Genomic DNA, 17,664 nt, shown 5'->3' on the forward strand with positions numbered 1-17,664 from the left:
TTAAATGCCATGTTCAGACTTGATGATTTAAATTTGATTTTCTCATTTCAGCTGATCGCATGAACAGACTCCAGGCAGCTCTTGCCAGCACCCAGCAGTTCCAGCAAATGTTTGATGAGCTGAGAACCTGGTTGGATGACAAACAAAGCCAGCAAGCAAAAAACCGCCCAATTTCTGCAAAATTAGACCGGCTACAGTCTCAGCTACAGGAGAATGAAGAGTTTCAGAAGAACCTTAACCAACACAGTGGTTCCTATGAGGTGATTGTGGCAGAAGGAGAATCTCTGCTTCTTTCTGTACCTCCTGGAGAAGAGAAGAAAACTTTACAAAGCCAGCTCTTTGAGCTCAAGAGCCATTGGGAAGAGCTTAGTAAAAAAACTGCAGACAGACAGTCCAGGCTCAAGGACTGTCTGCAGAAAGCTCAGAAATATCAGTGGCACGTGGAAGATCTCGTGCCATGGATAGAAGATTGTAAGGTCAAGATGTCTGAGTTGCGGGTCACTCTGGATCCAGTGCAGCTGGAGTCCAATCTCCTGAGATCGAAGGCTATGCTGAGTGAGGTGGAAAAGCGCCGCTCCCTGCTAGAAATCCTGAACAGTGCTGCTGACATTCTGATCAACTCTTCAGAAACAGATGAGGAGGATATCCGGGATGAGAAGGCTGGGATCAACCAGAACATGGATTCCATTACAGAAGAGCTACAGGCCAAAACAGGGTCCCTTGAAGAAATGACTCAGAGGCTCAAGGAGTTCCAGGAAAGCTTTAAGAATATTGAAAAGAAAGTTGAAGGGGCCAAACACCAACTTGAGATCTTTGATGCTCTTGGCTCTCAAGCCTGCAGCAACAAGAACCTGGAGAAGCTAAGAGCCCAACAGGAAGCGCTGCAGACCCTGGAGCCACAGGTGGACTATCTGAGGAACTTCACTCGGGGCCTGGTAGAGGATGCCCCGGACGGATCTGATGCTTCCCAACTTCTGCATCAAGCTGAGGTCACCCAGCAGGAGTTCCTAGAAGTGAAGCAAAGAGTGAACAGTGGTTGCATGGCAATGGAAAACAAGCTGGAGGGCATTGGCCAGTTTCACTGCCGGGTCCGAGAAATGTTTTCTCAGCTGGCAGACCTGGACGATGAGCTCGATGGCATGGGTGCTATCGGCAGAGACACTGATAGCCTCCAGTCCCAGATAGAGGATGTACGGCTGTTCCTTAACAAAATCCAAGCCCTCAAGTTAGACATAGAAGCCTCTGAAACAGAGTGCCGACAAATGCTGGAGGAAGAAGGGACTCTGGACTTGTTAGGACTCAAGAGGGAGCTAGAAGCCCTGAGCAAACAGTGTGGCAAACTGATGGAGAGGAGTAAAGCTCGGCGGGAGCAGCTGGAGCTGACCCTGGGCCGGGTCGAGGACTTCTATCGGAAGCTGAAAACACTCAATGACATGACCACAGCAGCAGAGGAGGGGGAAGCGCTCCAGTGGGTAGTGGGGACCGAGGTGGATGTCATCAACCAACAATTAGCAGATTTTAAAGTAAGTCTTACCCTTGTTTTTTAATCTTTTTCTGGCTAATATGTGTATTTCTTTTCTTGTAACTTGGAGACCGATTGAGTACACATCTTAACTTCTGTCCCTGGTTTCATTATTCTCACTTCTGTCACCACCATAGCACACAGTTTGGAGACTAGACAGTCTCTTGGACTTCTGGGCAACAGGTTTGAACATTTTTCTATTGTAATTTATTTTAATGTTTATAACAAATTAAGGGTATAGAAAGAAATGTCCAAACCTTATTTCTTACTCTAAGAATCTTCTCTTATGACTTCTTGAGAATTCAAATTAACCAATTTTGTAACAGTAGTGAATGTTTGTTGAGGGCCCTGTTTTTCGTATCGAGGTATGAGAATCCATAAGATAAACATGGGCTCATCTTGCTAAAGTGTGGATTTTTTCACAGATTTTGAGGGAAAATTATTGATGTATTATGAGACAAAATGAAAAATTCTCATGAATTATTAAGACGAAACATGACACTTCAAAGAAATTTTCCACTTGCAGCAAGTAGTGCTTAAGACTACACCTTAGACTCCTCCAGAGCACAAGTTCTCTGCCCGTACGAGAGTTTGAGAAGCACTGCCTTAACTGCACAAATATTTTGATTCTTTGCCTGAGTCAGAATTTCCAGTCCTGAGATTTTGTGAGTCTATATTAAAACAACCGGGAAGGTGAGAGGAGTTGACTCAAAAGCGCAAATTTGCCAGGTCTGGGTTTGGAACCCAGGGCTGTCTGCTGGGTCTTGGCTCTCACCGCATGAGCCTTTCACCCCAAGACTTAACCTAAAAGTGCCTCGCTTCCCTGCTGGAGGCCTGTTTGCTTGCTCTTTCCTTTTTGGTGCCTGGAGTAGATTTGGAAAGGATACCTTACTTCCATCACCAGTGGTGATTGTTCCTACTTACACAGTAACACTCTGCCATCAGAGTTAATTTGTTCTCTCAGAGCCCCTGCCTGTTAGGATTCTTTCTGTTAAAAACATGGATGGAAAGGTGGTGTTGACGCCAGGTCAGAGCCACGTGGTCCCGAAAAAGATCACAAATTTGTAGACAGGATCCAGGTGCAGAAAGGTGGCTGTTTCAGAAGGGCCTTCTAGCTTGGGGAATGTTTAGCACACTAAGGTGGGACATTGGCTGAAGACCCCCTTACAGTGCCATGTGGAGCAACACAGGTCGTCATGTTTGGGATTCTTGAGGCACCGGGTGAGGAAAGGGTAGGTAGAGAAAGTTCAAAGCCATGAGCCCACATGTTATCCTCTGGGAAATGCCCACACCTAATCCAGTGGCTGGGTGGCCTTTCCTGCTTCACCACGTGGGCTTTTCTTCCCTCTTCCATTGTAAGCCCCTCAAAAGGAGAGGCTCTGCTACAGGCATGCTTCATTTATCTGATTTACTTGGATCTGGGTTACTTAGAATCAGCTGTCTAACCAACTAAATGAGTTTTTTAGAAAATTGAAGCTTATCCCTTGAGGCACCAAAGTAGTTTTATCAAACTAGATTCTGGTTTATATGGAATGATTTTAACTTTTATTTGCCTAATTTCTTAAACATTATATTGTATGTAAGTTTTTATGAGTGCAGGTTAGCATTACTAAACAGATTATACTGTTTTCTACTATGGTGAGGCTGCTTTGTACTAAATGTTCTTAAATTACCATGCAGTTTGAGTTCTGTATTGAAGTCCTTGTTTAGGGCCTCTAATTGCTGTACTGGTTGGGTTGGATGTATGTGTATGTGTATGTATCCATGGGGGGATGTAGTTTCTGCCTTTTTCCCCATGACCCTGATATCAGGTATTATTTCTCACTGCTTTACTTTTCACTGCTGTCACTGAGTCTGCCTTGAGCAGTCTGTCCCGTCCTTCTGATCTTCAGTGAGCTAGAAAACAAACTAAACAAGCCTGTTAAAATTGTATTAAATATGACCTAGGATATAAAAAAGAATCCACAGGCAGGCATATATAGTGTTTGGATTTGAGGACAAGCGATTGTTTCCTTTTCATTTAATCCTTGGTTTCTAGAGACATTCTGAATTTTGACGCTGCTGAAAGCTTTTGAGAAATTATTGGACATTCCCGTATTTTATTTGTATCCTAGTATGTAGCCCAGCAGCACTCAGGGTTCAGTAGCTGCTTAGTTGCTTGGGATAACAGACTTGTTTTGCTGCTTTCTAAGAAGCCTCCCACCACCAATGCTGTGGATATGGCGGCTGGGGCCAGTGTGTTTATCTGCAGGGAACTGGTGGTGACAAGGCAAGATGAGAAGATGAGTGCGAGAAGGAGGGTGGTGAAGTTGGGTGCCCGTGTGTACCCTCCTCCAGCTGGGGGTGCAAATCAGAAACCTGGTTCCACAGGTCCACCTTGTAAAGTCAAGGGCTTTGGGAAGAGTTGTTGCCTCCTCCCAGCAAAGGTTTTGAGGCAGGAGGGGAGGAACACAGTACTGGCTTAGCTCATGCTGAGCTCATGGGAAGTGAAAATAATGAGAAGGGAAAAGCTCTGTGTGTCAGTTCACAGTTCCCTAGAGGCTGAGCCAAGGGAAGGTCTTTTTGGACCCATTCTGAGGACTGAGTCATTTTCATGACTGAGCGTTGAGTTCCTGGGTTAATGTGCGGAGTAGTCCAGCGATAGGTTAATCTTGCCTCACACCAGCAGCAGACCAGATGCATACAGTGTGACTCTGCTTTCAGATTCAAATTGTTTTTAATAAGAAAAAACAGAGATGAAGGTAAGTATTAAAAAAACAGTGTTCGCTTTAAGTTTTCAACTCTTGTCTTTTTACAATGAGATCACGCTCTCAGCACAGAATCTGCTGTAGAGAGGAGGGTATGAATCTGTGAGACGGAAACGTGGGCTGTGCTTTGACCTAGCTGACTCCACTGGGGATGGTCAGAGTAGAAAAATGAGTCAGGTCTGTGGAGAACCCCAGGCTTACTTGTGCAACGGTGCTGAAAAATGCTAGGAAAGGCAGTTAGCCTCTGGGAAAAGTTACTTCCTTCTTAAATGAATGTGAAAAACTGAAAGTCATTATTCCTAGGAAAGACTTTTCCCTCGATTGCTTCTGAATAATTGATAGAATCTGGACAGCCAGTGAGGACCTATCAGACGGGAATGGAAGAGAGTCCTTTCCCACTAAACAGGCAAAAACCTCAAACCTCCTGAGTTAGGCGCTTTACTGGGTTCTCCTCTCTGTTGGAAGTAGAAAGGAAGAAGCCATTCCAGAAATCACGAAAGAGAATATTGAGCATGTTTGCAGAAAACTGGAAGGAAAAGACTTTGGCTGATCTCTTCAGGAAATTCTGTTTTCCTGAACAAGAGAGTCTCTGATTAGTGAGGAAAAGGAACTGTATATATATAACTAGTCTAACAAGAAAGGAGGGACCTTTATTTCACTGAAACTTAAGTCAAAGAATTCCCCCAGGGTGACCTTCCTAGGAAGGGAAGAGAAAGACTCCAGATTTGCAGAAGAAATCTGTAAGTCTGATGATAACAAGAAGCTTTCCTCATTTTGAAATTCCCTATGTAGGTTTTGTAATCAAGAATTGAGATCATTCTTTTTTTTTTGCGGTACGCGGGCCTCTCGCTGTTGTGGCCTCTCCCGTTGTGGAGCACAGGCTCCGGACGCGCAGGCTCAGTGGCCATGGCTCACAGGCCTAGCCGCTCTGTGGCATGTGGGATCTTCCCGGACCGGGGCAGAAACCCGTGTCCCCTGCATCTGCGGGCGGACTCTCAACCACTGCACCACCAGGGAAGCCCAAGAATTGAGATCATTCTGAGTCTTACACCACCCCCTCCCTTGCACCCCCCTCAGGAACCATGCCTGCCTCTCAGTCAGGACGTGTGGAGGTCTGGGGTTTGGTGGGCTACAGGTAAGGCAGCAGGCTTTCTTAGGACTGTTCTCAGTCCTGATTCAGTCTGAGTAGAGCCCAGGGTCAGGGACTGCATACACTTGCAGCTTCTGTCTGGGGACCTCTATCCTACTATGAAGCCAGAACTAGAAAGCCCCATAAACCTGTTCATCTGATTTTTTGGCCTCACGAAAAGCAAGCATAAGCTTCACTGTGAGCACGTGTGAAAACCCTTGGAGGACAGGGCCTGCCATGGAGCTGAGAGACTTCCAGTTTGCACAATGATAGATATTCACTCCTTACTTTCAAATAATTACAAAGACAGTATCAGTTCATCTTCGTCTTTGCCAGTTAGATTTACCAGAGAAGAAAGCAAGTGAGGTTAGCATTATCTACCTGCCCTTGGAGAGAAAGGAAATCACACTTGGTGTGTGACCTGTCTGTCACCGGAGGTTTAGGTACCTCCAGCTTTACAGCAGTCAAGATAAGATGAGTAGACCCTCACCACCCCTGCCTGCCCTGCCTTGTGCTGACCCTTGGCCTGCCTTGGTTTTTTCCTTCTTCCTTAAACAAGGCTACTCCAATAGGAACTACTGGGGTCCAAGGAAGTAAAACGAATGCCCTAGAACAGGGTTTCTCAACTTGAGCACTCCTGATATTTTGGGCTGGATGATTCTTTGTTGTGGGCAGCTGTCCAGTGCATTGTAGGATGTTTAGCAGCATCCCTGATCTTTGCCCACTAGATGCCAGTAGCAACCTTTCCCCAGTGTGACAGCCAAAAATGCCTCTAGACATTGCCAGATGTCCCCTGGAAAGAAAAATTTTCCCTCAGCTGAGAACCATTGCCCTAGATAGGAGAAAATTGCCACCTGTATGCGGGAAATTTAGGTCTCAGTTGGAAAAGGTGCTCGTTAAGATAAATATTGACGTGGCAAGCTACCTTCTGGTAATCTGGGTTTGACTGTGTAGTTAGCAACACCCTTAGGCTGGGCCCTGGATTCTTTATTTTTGCTGGTGCTGATCTGTGTTTGGTTTAAAAATCTCGTCACTTTTCCTGGCATCTGCGGTTTCTTTTGCGTAGAGTGGTTGTTGCAGGTGTTCAGCTGATGGAGCATTTCTGTGGAGAAGAGGAACTTCCTTTGTGGAAATACTTGAGGGAGCTTCCTTGCTCTGTGCCTTTAAGGGGAGACTACAGTCTGTTCTCAGCCCAGGAGCTCATAGTTCGGCTGCTGATATTTATAACCCTTATGTGACCATCCCCCTCTGCACCTCCCCCTCCCCCCAAGAATTCCAATGCTCTGTAATAATCCGCTCCACCCACACCGTAGCAGCTGGGTGGGGAGAAGGTGAAGGAGCCTTTAAGACCCTTAAGTTTGCTTCATGTTGAACTTTTTCCAGCCCCATTTTAAAGTATTGCCATTAATATTTTAAATATCAGCACCACAAGCAAAATCCCAAGGTTGTAGCCATTACATCATCTTGAAGGAGCCTCATGCCTCAGTGAAGGTAGTAAAATCAAACGGAAGGGCGACAAGAAAGTGTTGATGGATTTCACAAAAATCCATCTGGAAATTTTGATAGCAAAGGGAAGATTTTAAAGCAAAAGCGAATATATCCTCAACCAGAAGGAAGGAGTGAGGAGTTTCTCTTTGAGTTTACTGAAATTCTTCACATGTAGTGTCAGCATGTAGCATTTGCAACCAAGATTGATCATCATGTGAAACATGTGTGTCCAGAAAAACTAGAATTTATCCTGTGCAGAACTTGTGTTTATTGTTGAGTTTTGATTAGTGGATATGATTGAGATAAGCACAGACTTGCAGAATGGGGCTGTTTTCTCTCGCTGTGTCTTGAATGCATGGTAAGTGGTCTCAGCCTTAGCCTAGTCCTGGGCACTTTCCAGCTAGCTGGCTGGCACACGAGCCATAAGTGGTGATTCTCTAGGAAGTACGATGAGTTGCTTTTAAGGGCATTTTGTTGTTAGAGGTGGTTGGTTTACCAGGAATAAAATCAGTCCCACAGGGAGTCAGGTCAGGTCAGGTCACTGCACCAAAGCATTACTGCACCAAAAGGCTGTCTCCTGCCAGACAGACTCTTTCCAAGTCTCAGCTGTCCTGGTTGGAAAAACCTAGCTATGGGGAGTATGTGCTCCCTCCCCACCTTCCTTATTACTTTTCCAGTGCCACTACCGAGTGCTTTTCAAATACCAGTCTCTGTTAGTGGCTGTGGAAGATTAATGGGATACACTTATCCCCTGGGCCTTCACAAGCTATTTTCCTACCACCAGTACTGTGATTTGAAATGTGGACCTTTCAGAACTTTGGCCACCCAGGGATGAGAATAAGTGCTATAAGGTGATGGTCCGTGGATCACTTTTTGGGGGTTAGGAGGAAGGGGCTCTGTATTCCTTTCAGTCCATCCTTACTGAGCACTTGCTCTGGGCCAGTCCTTGTGGTGAGAGCTGGGGTCTCAGATAGTCTCTAGTTAACAGTGCAGTAGGAGAAACAGGCACAAAGAATTGCAGTGGTGGTGATATAGCAGTAAGAACAGTAAGAGAGACCTAAGTCTAAATTATCTCCAATCCTAACCCCCCCGTAAATCAGACATTTAAAATCCCAGTTGCAGGTAAGAAAACTGAGATTTGAAGATGTTAAAGTAACTTGTTCAAGCACAGAGCAAATAAATGTTAGAGCCGGGATTGGAAAGATCTGTTTGGCACCAAAACTCGTGCTTGACCAGTGGCCCTCAGTGGGGGTGGGAGGAGCAGTTTTGGCCCTTGGAGGACATTTGACAATGTCTAGAGACATTTTTTACTGTCACAACTGGGGAGGCTGCTACTGGCATCTAGTGGGTGCTGCTAAATTTCCTATAATACACAGGATAGCCCCTTGCAATAAAGGGTTATTCAGCCCACTTCTAGAAATATAGGGGGTTTTGATATTTTGCCCTTTTCAGATTCCATAACAAGTAAGAGTTAACTGATGAAATAGTCCCATTGCCTGGGGAAGCTTCGTGGTTTTCCTCCCTTTTTTCAAAATTTAGTTAAGAAACAGTGTTGGTTCTGAGAATGACTTGTACAGATCTGTTGGATCAGGTCAGGATCTTGGTGAACTAATTTGAGTCAGCGGCTAAAGAATTCTCTCCATGCTTGACCAGTCCGCACCCCACCCTGCCTGCCACAAGGTTCCTGCTGTGGAAATCAATCAGCTGTGTATCTCAAGCTGCTTCCTGTAGGGTGTGTTATGGAATGGCATCAGCCCTGCACCAGCTGGGAGTACTGACCTCAGTGTGATTTTATCAGACTGTCTCTTTTGAGCCTTGCTATTCGGAACAAAAGATCCTCTGTTAGGAATGCAGAGAGCTAGTGTGATTGGACAGCTAGTGTGTATGCACATGGTTCCCACGGAAAAAAACAGACATAAATTATGCTGTAGCCTTCTAAAACTTGGGCCTCCAAGGTGGTTTTCCCTTAGCGTCTGTCTGTATTCACCCTTCTTTCTGTGAGTACTTATCCTTCCCCCAGATCCATGCAGGAGCCATCCGATCTGATGGATTAAGTGGTGGCATCCTGCAAAACTGGTCTGTATCTGTGCCTCCACTTTTTTGCTTCCTCAGTCTTAGGAACCACATTTTTGATCCCTACTGTCTATCCAGTCTTGTTTCCTATATAGACCATCCACTCCATCCACTTATCCCAAGCACTTCTTATTCATTTTACCTATTTGATTTCTACTCATACCTGATCTCCTCAAAACCTTCTTGATCGCCCCCCCACCCCAGGCTAGCTCACTACTTCTCCCATTCTCTTAAATCACTTAATATGTGTAACTCATTTGGCCTTCATCATATACTGCCTAATTTTGGCGTTTAATGATTATATGCATTGTCCCATCCCTCATCTTAATATATCCATTTTTGTGTCTCTCAAAGTAGTTAGCACATGGGTATATGCATAGTTGGAGATTAGTGAATATTTGACTGATTGAGTGAATGCTCTTTATTTCTCATATGCCACGTGAGCCGTAGGATTCAAAATGCTGACTGTTCCGCAACACTTGAGGTAAATCCTTGTGTGTCCTGAGAAATTCTAATCCGAGCCTGGATTCCTCACCTCTACATCTTGCCTCTGGGCTCCCTTCCTTCTCTACTAGTTAGCATATGTTAAAGGAAGACAGTTTCATTTCAGTATTAGCCTGAACAAAGTAAAACTAAGGAATTTACTACTTTAGGTGCACCTGAAGAAAGCCAGGTTCTGAAATACTGTCTTGTAGTCATTTACTCAACCAGTTGACACCAAGAAGAATCTTCATACTTCATTCAGCTTGGCATAGTGAGAAAAACTGAATACGAGGTTGTCAGAAATATTCAACTTTGAATTCTGGCTCTATCATTTACTAGCTGAGTGACCTTGGGGGAAATTACTTAACCTCTCTGTATAGTTATTTAAACTATAAAATGTGAACAGTGGTAAATCCTACCTTGAGGGTTTTTATGAGAATTAAATGAAGTGATGTGGATGAAAACCCTAGGCAGATATTTAGTGCTCAGTAAATGATAATATTCTTTTAAGAAGTTTATCCAGACACACAAATTATAATATTGTGAAATCTTTTTAATAAGAAAAGTTATTCCCTTGGTGCCTACAGCTTGACCATTCCCCAGAAGATTTGATCTAAGACCCAGCACCAGATTAAATTAGTTCTTTTTCTTCTTGAAAAAAATGGAAATGATGAAGATAAAGTAAATTAGTTTGATGACAGCAATGAAACAGGTGGATGGACAAAGAGCCTTCCTGAGCAGTTTTTCTGGGGAACAAATGAAGAGCTCGTTTCCAGCCCTATACCAGCAATACATAGGCAGGTTTAGGTCATGACTCCTTAACACAGCTTTAAATATACTGTATGTACACATACATACATATACATGGTTATTAATTAATTTATTCATTCATTGATATCAGAATCCCACAGCCAGCAAGTTTCTCTGAGACCATTTTGACCTTGGCTTATGTGCTCTACAAATCAGTATTATTTTCAAATCATTAACCAGAATTAACCAGAAGCCATTACCAGCTCAGTGACTTCCCCAGTCACTCAGTTACCTAGCAGATCAACTTTAATGATCTCAGGGTCCTTGGCCTAATTAGCTTTTAGCATAGACCATGTTACCTTCCTCTGTTGCCATACAATGGCAACTACCAAGTCAGCATCTCTGAGAGAGACACCTCTTAATATTAATCAATCTTTAATTAAAACATTAAGATGTGAGGGGAAAAAATATCAGCTTAATTTCAGAGGAAGCAGCTTAAAAACACGGATATAATTAATCTCTCTGCCAAGCACATATACCAGATCAAGATGTTTTACAGAAAAGCTTTCAGCAAATATATGTTTCTAGTATTCGGTTACGTGTATTTGTGAGCAAGGGAAGAAGAAGATAAGAATTCAAAGAAATTGAACTTGTCTTAGGTCTTCTCCAGCTTGAATTCATTGCATCCATTCAAGTAAACCATTTAATATCTCTCTCATCTTGCAGTTCACTCCCAGAGGAAGAGCTCTGATTTGGGTCTAATTCTTTAAATTCAAACCTAAGTTGTTTGTGATCAGTGATAAGAATTGCTTTAGTAACAAAATGAAAGAGTTTTCAAAAATCTCTTGACTCTGTATTACTTACTTTACCTCCTTTTCTAATATTGGAGAGAGGACGCCTACAGCAAGATTCCTTAGAGATTCAGCCCAGGGATATGTTTCATAGAAATAGCTAAGCACCTTTGTGAAGTTGCTACTTTGTGAAAGTCGTGAAGTCATGCCATCCTAGAATTGGAAAGGCTACTCTTGGTGTTAAGTGAAAGCCCGCATGGTCACTTTCTCAAGGAAACCTCCCCTGAACCTCCAGACCACATCAGGGCCCTTGACAGATGCTCTCATAGCACTGTTTGCTTTTCCTTCAGAGTACTTATTGCAATTGAGTTAAAATGAATGTCTGTCTCCTCTACTAGAACATAGGCTCCTGATCCTGTCTTGCTCATCACTTTCTCCCTTAGTGTCTGGCATAGTTTAGGGCACATAGTAGATCCCAATAAATATTTGTTGAACAAATGAAAAGAACCAAGGCTACACCTTGTGGAATTACTTGCCTTAAGAGGACGGGAAGAGGGGCTTCCCTGGTGGCGCAGTGGTTGAGAGTCCGCCTGCCGATGCAGGGGACACGGGTTTGTGCCCCGGTCCGGGAAGATCCCACATGCCGCGGAGTGGCTGGGCCCGTGAGCCATGGCCACTGAGCCTGCACGTCCGGAGCCTGTGCTCCGCAGCTGGAGAGGCCACAACAGTGAGGGGCCTGCGTACCGCAAAAAAAAAAAAAAAAAAAGAGGACGGGAAGAGGAGCCCAAAGACACAAAAGAAGGACTGGCTAGAAAGGTACCATCGGTATAGCACAGTGTCATGGAAGCCGAAAGAAGAGTCGCAATAAGGGAGGACCAATACTTACTTTCTCACCACTGCTTATCCTTGATCCCCTACAGCCTGACCCAGCCCCCACCACTGCACTGAAACCATTCTTTCGGAAGTACTCACTGACCTCCTAGTTGCCAAGGCTAGTGGCCTTGTCTAACTCATTGTCTTCCTCATTCCTTGTGCACCATTTAACGTCATATCTTCTTTCTTAAAACCCTCCTGTCCATTTACTTTCCTGACCTTGTGCTCTCTCCATTTTCTTCTCTGGCCGCTCTTCTGCTTTCTGTTTGGGTTTGTCTTTCTACCTCCCCAACATGTGGTGCCTGAGATCCCGTCATCTGCCCTCTTCTCCCCTCTCTCCACACTCAGCCCCAGGATGTCCAACCCCTCACTGTTCTACAAGAGAAGGTTTCCACGTATCTATCTCTGCCCTGAACTTCAGTCTTTCTGGACACCTCCACATGGGTAGCCTTTGAGTCCCTCACACTCAGTATGCTCCACATGGAATGTGCTGTCTCCTTCAGTATTTCCTTCCTCCCTGCTGCTGTTTTATAGTACTGCTGTGCCCTCAGTCATCCAGGAGTAATATGACAGCCTTATTTTAAATGTATTTTTCCCCCTAACCGCTACCTTCTATCAGATCAGTTGTAAAGTCCAAATCGTCTGCCTCTGCAATTTCTTTACCACCCCCTTCCTCAGTTTCACAAGTCCGGGCTTTTGTTACCTGTTACCTAAACTGTGTAACCCTCCTAGCTGATTGTTCCACCTTCCATCTTCCCCAGCTACACTCTGTTCTATACATATTGATACCAGTGCAGTATCAGCAGATCTAGGCTCAAATCTTAAGAGCTTAGGTGTTTAATAGCTGTGTTCCTTTGGAAAAGTAAGTTTAGCACCCCAAGCGTCATTTGTAAATTAAGGATTTGGATTTTTTTAATGCAATAATATATATTAAACGGCAGTTGAATGAGCAGCCAGGCTCAAATTCTTTGGAAACTTTCCACACACCACTCAGTAATTTGCATGACCCCCTGGTAAGTTAAATAAGTAAGTCTTGGTGTAGTCATGGTGTTCTGAATAAAGCAAAAGTTCATGCTTGGCATTCAGGGGCATTCGTGAACTGGCCTTGAGCTACTTACCATTCTGACCTTTCATTTTTCCCTTGCATATATCCTATAACTTAAACCATGGTAACCTTGAATCTGCTTCTTTAGGGTCCCTACCTCTTTAGGTTTCCTGCCTCTAGTCCTTCACTTAGAAATCCTTTCTTTACTGTCTCTGTATATCCAGATCCTAATGAGTAAATGTGATTCCCTCCGTAATCCCCTGCTTTCCTTCCTCCCCCTCTTCTGTTAGGCCTTTTCTCACTTACAAAGCCCTGTGCTTTTGTCATCACTACTGTCTTGGGGAGTGGCTAAAGAGGGATTAATACACTGTCTTTTGGAAAGTCTACAAGCAGGAAAGGGCTTACAGAGGTCATGAGAGTTCCTGAAGAGTGTGTGGAAAGTTTTCTCATGAGTTCAAAAATACACTTAGTATCCCATTTAAAGCAAGCTTCACATCATGCTGCATCGCTTAATGAGCCACTCTGTAGCCATCTTTGTGTAATAAAAGAATGGTAGTGACTGATGCCCAACAGGTTCAGACGAATACTGTGGAATTTCCACTTGCCACTAAATAAAAGCTTGTAAAGTCTAGAGATCGTAAGATGAAAGGCGTTTTGTAAATTTTAAATGTGCAAGATCCAACCAGTCTTCTGTCCCCTCCTCTAGTCAGCACGAATCCTCCGAGAGAGAGAGGTGGATGAAAAGGCAGTATAGAATCTGAGGAAGTGTGGATCTGGGGTCTCCAGATTTTCCTAGGAGGCTGGTGGTTTAAGTCTGGAGCAGACAAAGGCAAAGTGCCAAGTCCAAAACTTGGAAAGGGAGCTGTGTTAGGGTGTGAGGAGACTCCACCTTGCTGTTTTAATTAGGAGACAGCAGGAAGGGCCAGGATTGTTCTTTCTTCCAAGTTCACCAAAGGAAAATCTGATACCAATTCTGTTCTTAGGAATTTTGAAATGAGTAGAGAATTCTTTGAACTCTGTAATCAACTAATTGGAAACTAATTTGAAATTTGGCATCAGCACAGATATTTGTGTTATAGGAATGGGGGAAGCATCCAAAGGGGGTGCTCCCTGTACTTCTTTTTTTAAAAGTTTATACACAGCATGTGAAATGAACAGATGCTTTTTTTTTGTTGGAGCTGTCAGGGTAACAAGAAGTTGAAAGCTGTATCAGGTATTTATTTCAGTCACTGAGATGGCTATTGGCAGAGTTCCACATACCAAAACTAAGGAGAAGCTCATGAACAGATTAAAAAAATAATAAGACACGGAGGAAAGAGACTTTGTGCCTCCTTTCCTTCTGAACACAAACTGATGATTTTACACAAGGAGCGAAGTACTTTTTGCGGGGGAGGGGGGATAATTGGCCAACTTTATGTAATCCTTTCCACAAGGCTGTGTTTGAATTTTGGGGAGATTTATCTGTAATGGTCTCCTAATACGCTAGTCAGAGAGTGTGACTTAAGCTGATAAGTAATTTGAATCTGAACTTCATAGTTGCTAAAATGCTCCACTTATTTGTATTATAATATGGAGCATTGGCGAGAGTGGTGAGAATAAGGTAGATAGGTGTGGGGAGGGATTAAGAAAAGACTGAATTGACTGGCACCTGCCTTGGTGAGGAAACAGGAAAGGAATTTCTGGCCATGAAGTTTGTGATTCCACATCAATATCATTCTTTATAATAGAATAACCACACACCCTTAGTCCAGAGCCAGAATTGCTCAGATTCTTCCAACCAGAGGGCCCCTGGCACACTAAACAGTCTGTTATGATATCTCAACACACAAGTGAGTGTATTTGGCCAGGGAGATTTGCTAGTGAAATTGATCTTGCCTTCCCTGGGTTTTTCCAGTTGTACTTAATAATTAAAGGAAAATTAAAACCCAGATTCCCTGAAACGTAAAGTATCAGATCTGTAAGCTTATCAAGCCTTCCAGTCACATTGTGTTAGAGTTTGAAGGGACCTTAAAATTCATCTTGAACAAACTGTTCGAGGAATTGTAAATCTCGTTCCCCAAATCTCTGCCAAGTGATTGCTTGAATTTCTGCTCAGACACCTCCAGGGTCAGAAAAATCATCCCTTTAGGGGACACCCTATTCTTTGAATAGTTGTGAGAAAGCTCTTTGTTGGTTTGAAATCTGCCCTTGGATCTTAGTGTGCCAGCTTCAGTAGACATCCAGAACAAGCTTCCTTCCTCCCACTTCCCAGCCCTTTAGATACTTCATCATATTGCTTGGAACCTTCTCTAGGTCAAGCATTCTTGGTTCTTTCTGCTGTTTGTTCCTCAGAGGGCAGTGTTTCTAGTGTCTTGCAGTATAGGACCAGGAGGACTCAGGATTCTGGGGCAGCTCCTTTAACAGTTTTAGAACTAAAGAATATTCAAGTTAGAAAGGCTGTCAAGACACAATCTAGTCTGCACATCCTCCCTTTCAGTTACAGATAGAGTCTTCAGGATTTGAGTAGGCAGAAATTGATCAGCTTCAAAGTGAGAAATGAAGTGTAAGACATTTTGCCAGTCTTTTGGTTGCTTATTCCGATCACAGGCTTCAGCTGACACCTCATTTTTGTCAAGGACCTCTCTGGCTCAAGTAAGCCTAAGGCTCAGCTCAGGGTTTCATTGCCAGATCTCCATACACCAACTATTGGCTTCACTTACTGTCTGTGTAAAGGACAGAAATAACTTTTCCCTAAGTTTTACCATCTGTATTGACCACTTGGTCAATTCAGTAATTTTAATAGATTTTTTTTCCTTCATAAAATCAGAAAATGACCATCACAAAGGGAGCAGCGTATTACACCCCTTCAGATATGCAGCTGCCTCTGGTGGACAGTTTCGTGGGTTGCCCTTTGTACTTTGTTTAACAGTCACCAGGTGACTAGATGGCTTTTCTTTTCTTTTTATAAATTTATTTATTTATTTTTGGCGGCTTTGGGTCTTCGTTGCTGCGCACAGGCTTTTCTCTAGTTGCGGAGAGCAGGGACTACTCTTCGTTGCGGTGTGGGGGCTTCTCATTGCAGTGGCTTCTCTTGCTGTGGAGCACGGGCTCTAGGCGGACGGGCATCAGTAGTTGCGGCTCGCGGGGTTGTGGCTTGCGGGCTCTAGAGCGCAGGCTCAGTAGTTCTGACGCACGGGCTTAGTTGCTCCGCGGCGTGTGGGATCTTTCCGGACGAGGGCTCGAACCCGTGTCCCCTGCATTGGCAGGCAGATTCTTAACCACTGCGCCACCAGGGAAGTCCTAGATGGCTTTTCTAAAAGCCAAAAAGCTGTGGACGGGATTGTGGGCCACTTTTCTCTAGTATTTTCCATCTTGAGACTTGAAATACCCATGCTTTTTAGCTGGCCCCAAGGAGCTCACGTTTCCTTGGATGTGCCCAGCAGTAAAGGAGCCCAGGTATTTGGGCGTGGGGCACTGCCGCCAGTATCTCCACCGTCGCGCGGCCCCCCAATTCCCTACTCCTCAGTCATCAATCAACACCATTCACATCTGTGGGCAAAGAAATCTTGGTGGGGGAATGGAACAAGACCTGACGTACGTGAGGAGCCGAAGGGAGAAGGTGCTGGAGTTTATCCAATAACTTGGTCCGAATTTAAGTGCCAGGTTTAAGGCTGGAGTGTTATTGGGCCCGGCAGAGGCGCGCTAAAGGTGACATTGGAGGGACTAGGGACACCCCTTTGGCGGCAGAGCCGAATCCGGGAGCGATGCGGGCGGCATCGCTACCCTGCCGGCAGATGGGGCCCAGAGTGGCCCTCGCCAGAGCCGGCTGGCTGGGGGTCGGCGGGAGCGCCCCTTCTGGGTTCGCTCGCCCTTGGGCTAGGAGCCCGGCGGGCTGGTACGCGGCGGGGGCAGCGGGGGCAGCGGGGGCCCGGCCCGCGGCAGGAGGGCGGGGCTTTCCTTTGTCAGGGGATTTGCGCGGCGCGGCCGAGACTCACGCGGGTGTCGCTCCCCGCCCCTCGCCCTCTCGGGGGGCGGGGCTTTCCCTCCGGCCCGGCGGGGCGCGGTGGGTGTGGGCCTGTGAGCCGAGCGGACGGCGTCGGGCTCCCTCGCCCGGAGCCGCGCAGAAGCCCCTCCTTCGGTGCCTCGGCTTCCAATCGCCTCCGCCGCCCCCTCCCTCCCGCTCGGGCAGCTCCCCGCCGCGGCTCCGCCCCTGCCCTCCTCCCCTAGCTGTCCGCGTCGCGCTCTCCGGCGTCCAGGGGGGCTGCCCGGGCGGGGCGGCGCGGGGAAGGGGAGGAGAGCCGCCCGCCAGCCGAGCACTTCCAGCGAGCGGCGGGCGAGCGGGCCGCGCGGCGCGAGGGAGGAGGGCTCGCCCCCGCTCGGCCCGAGAGGAGCCTTTTGTTCCCAGCCAGAAGTTTGCATGCCGGGACCGTGACAGCTGCGGGCGGGGAGGACGGCGGGACCGGCGGCGGCGGAGAATAGAGGCGGCTGCTTGACATGCAGCCCGCGGCGCGGCGGCTGCGGGCCGGGGACTGGAGGCGGCGGGGGAGGCGGCGCCCACAGCACACGGGACTCAGCTGCCGGAGGGACAAACTAACTTCCTGAGCGCGGGACCGGAGGCCGGCGCGGCCGGGAGCCACCTGCCAGGCTGCGGTGAGGCAACCCTGGCCCTCGGGGCGCGCGGCACGGCGCGGGGGAGCAGCGCTGAGCGAGCCCTTCCGAGTGACCCTCGGCCGCCGCTGCAGCCTGCCGGCCTCTAAAAGGCCCGGCGCCGGGCTCCCCTCGCC

The 17,664-nt window shown here is 46.2% G+C and overlaps 1 protein-coding gene across 2 annotated transcripts in view; it reads left to right on the plus strand.

Annotated features, from left to right (window-relative positions):
* The window catches only part of MACF1 (microtubule actin crosslinking factor 1), a gene marked incomplete at its 5' end in the record, with an annotated part of 343,134 nt that overhangs the window by 258,722 nt on the left and 66,748 nt on the right, over window positions 1–17,664 (plus strand). For both annotated transcript variants that reach the window (XM_079698746.1, XM_079698745.1), the window contains one exon: window positions 52–1,523. In XM_079698746.1, the coding sequence (XP_079554872.1) occupies window positions 52–1,523 (1,472 nt within the window). The remainder of the gene's footprint in view (window positions 1–51; window positions 1,524–17,664) is intronic.

Source organism: Hyperoodon ampullatus, assembly GCF_949752795.1.
Source record: "Hyperoodon ampullatus genome assembly, chromosome: 2".
In the NCBI taxonomy this organism is placed as follows: Eukaryota; Metazoa; Chordata; class Mammalia; order Artiodactyla; family Ziphiidae; genus Hyperoodon; species Hyperoodon ampullatus.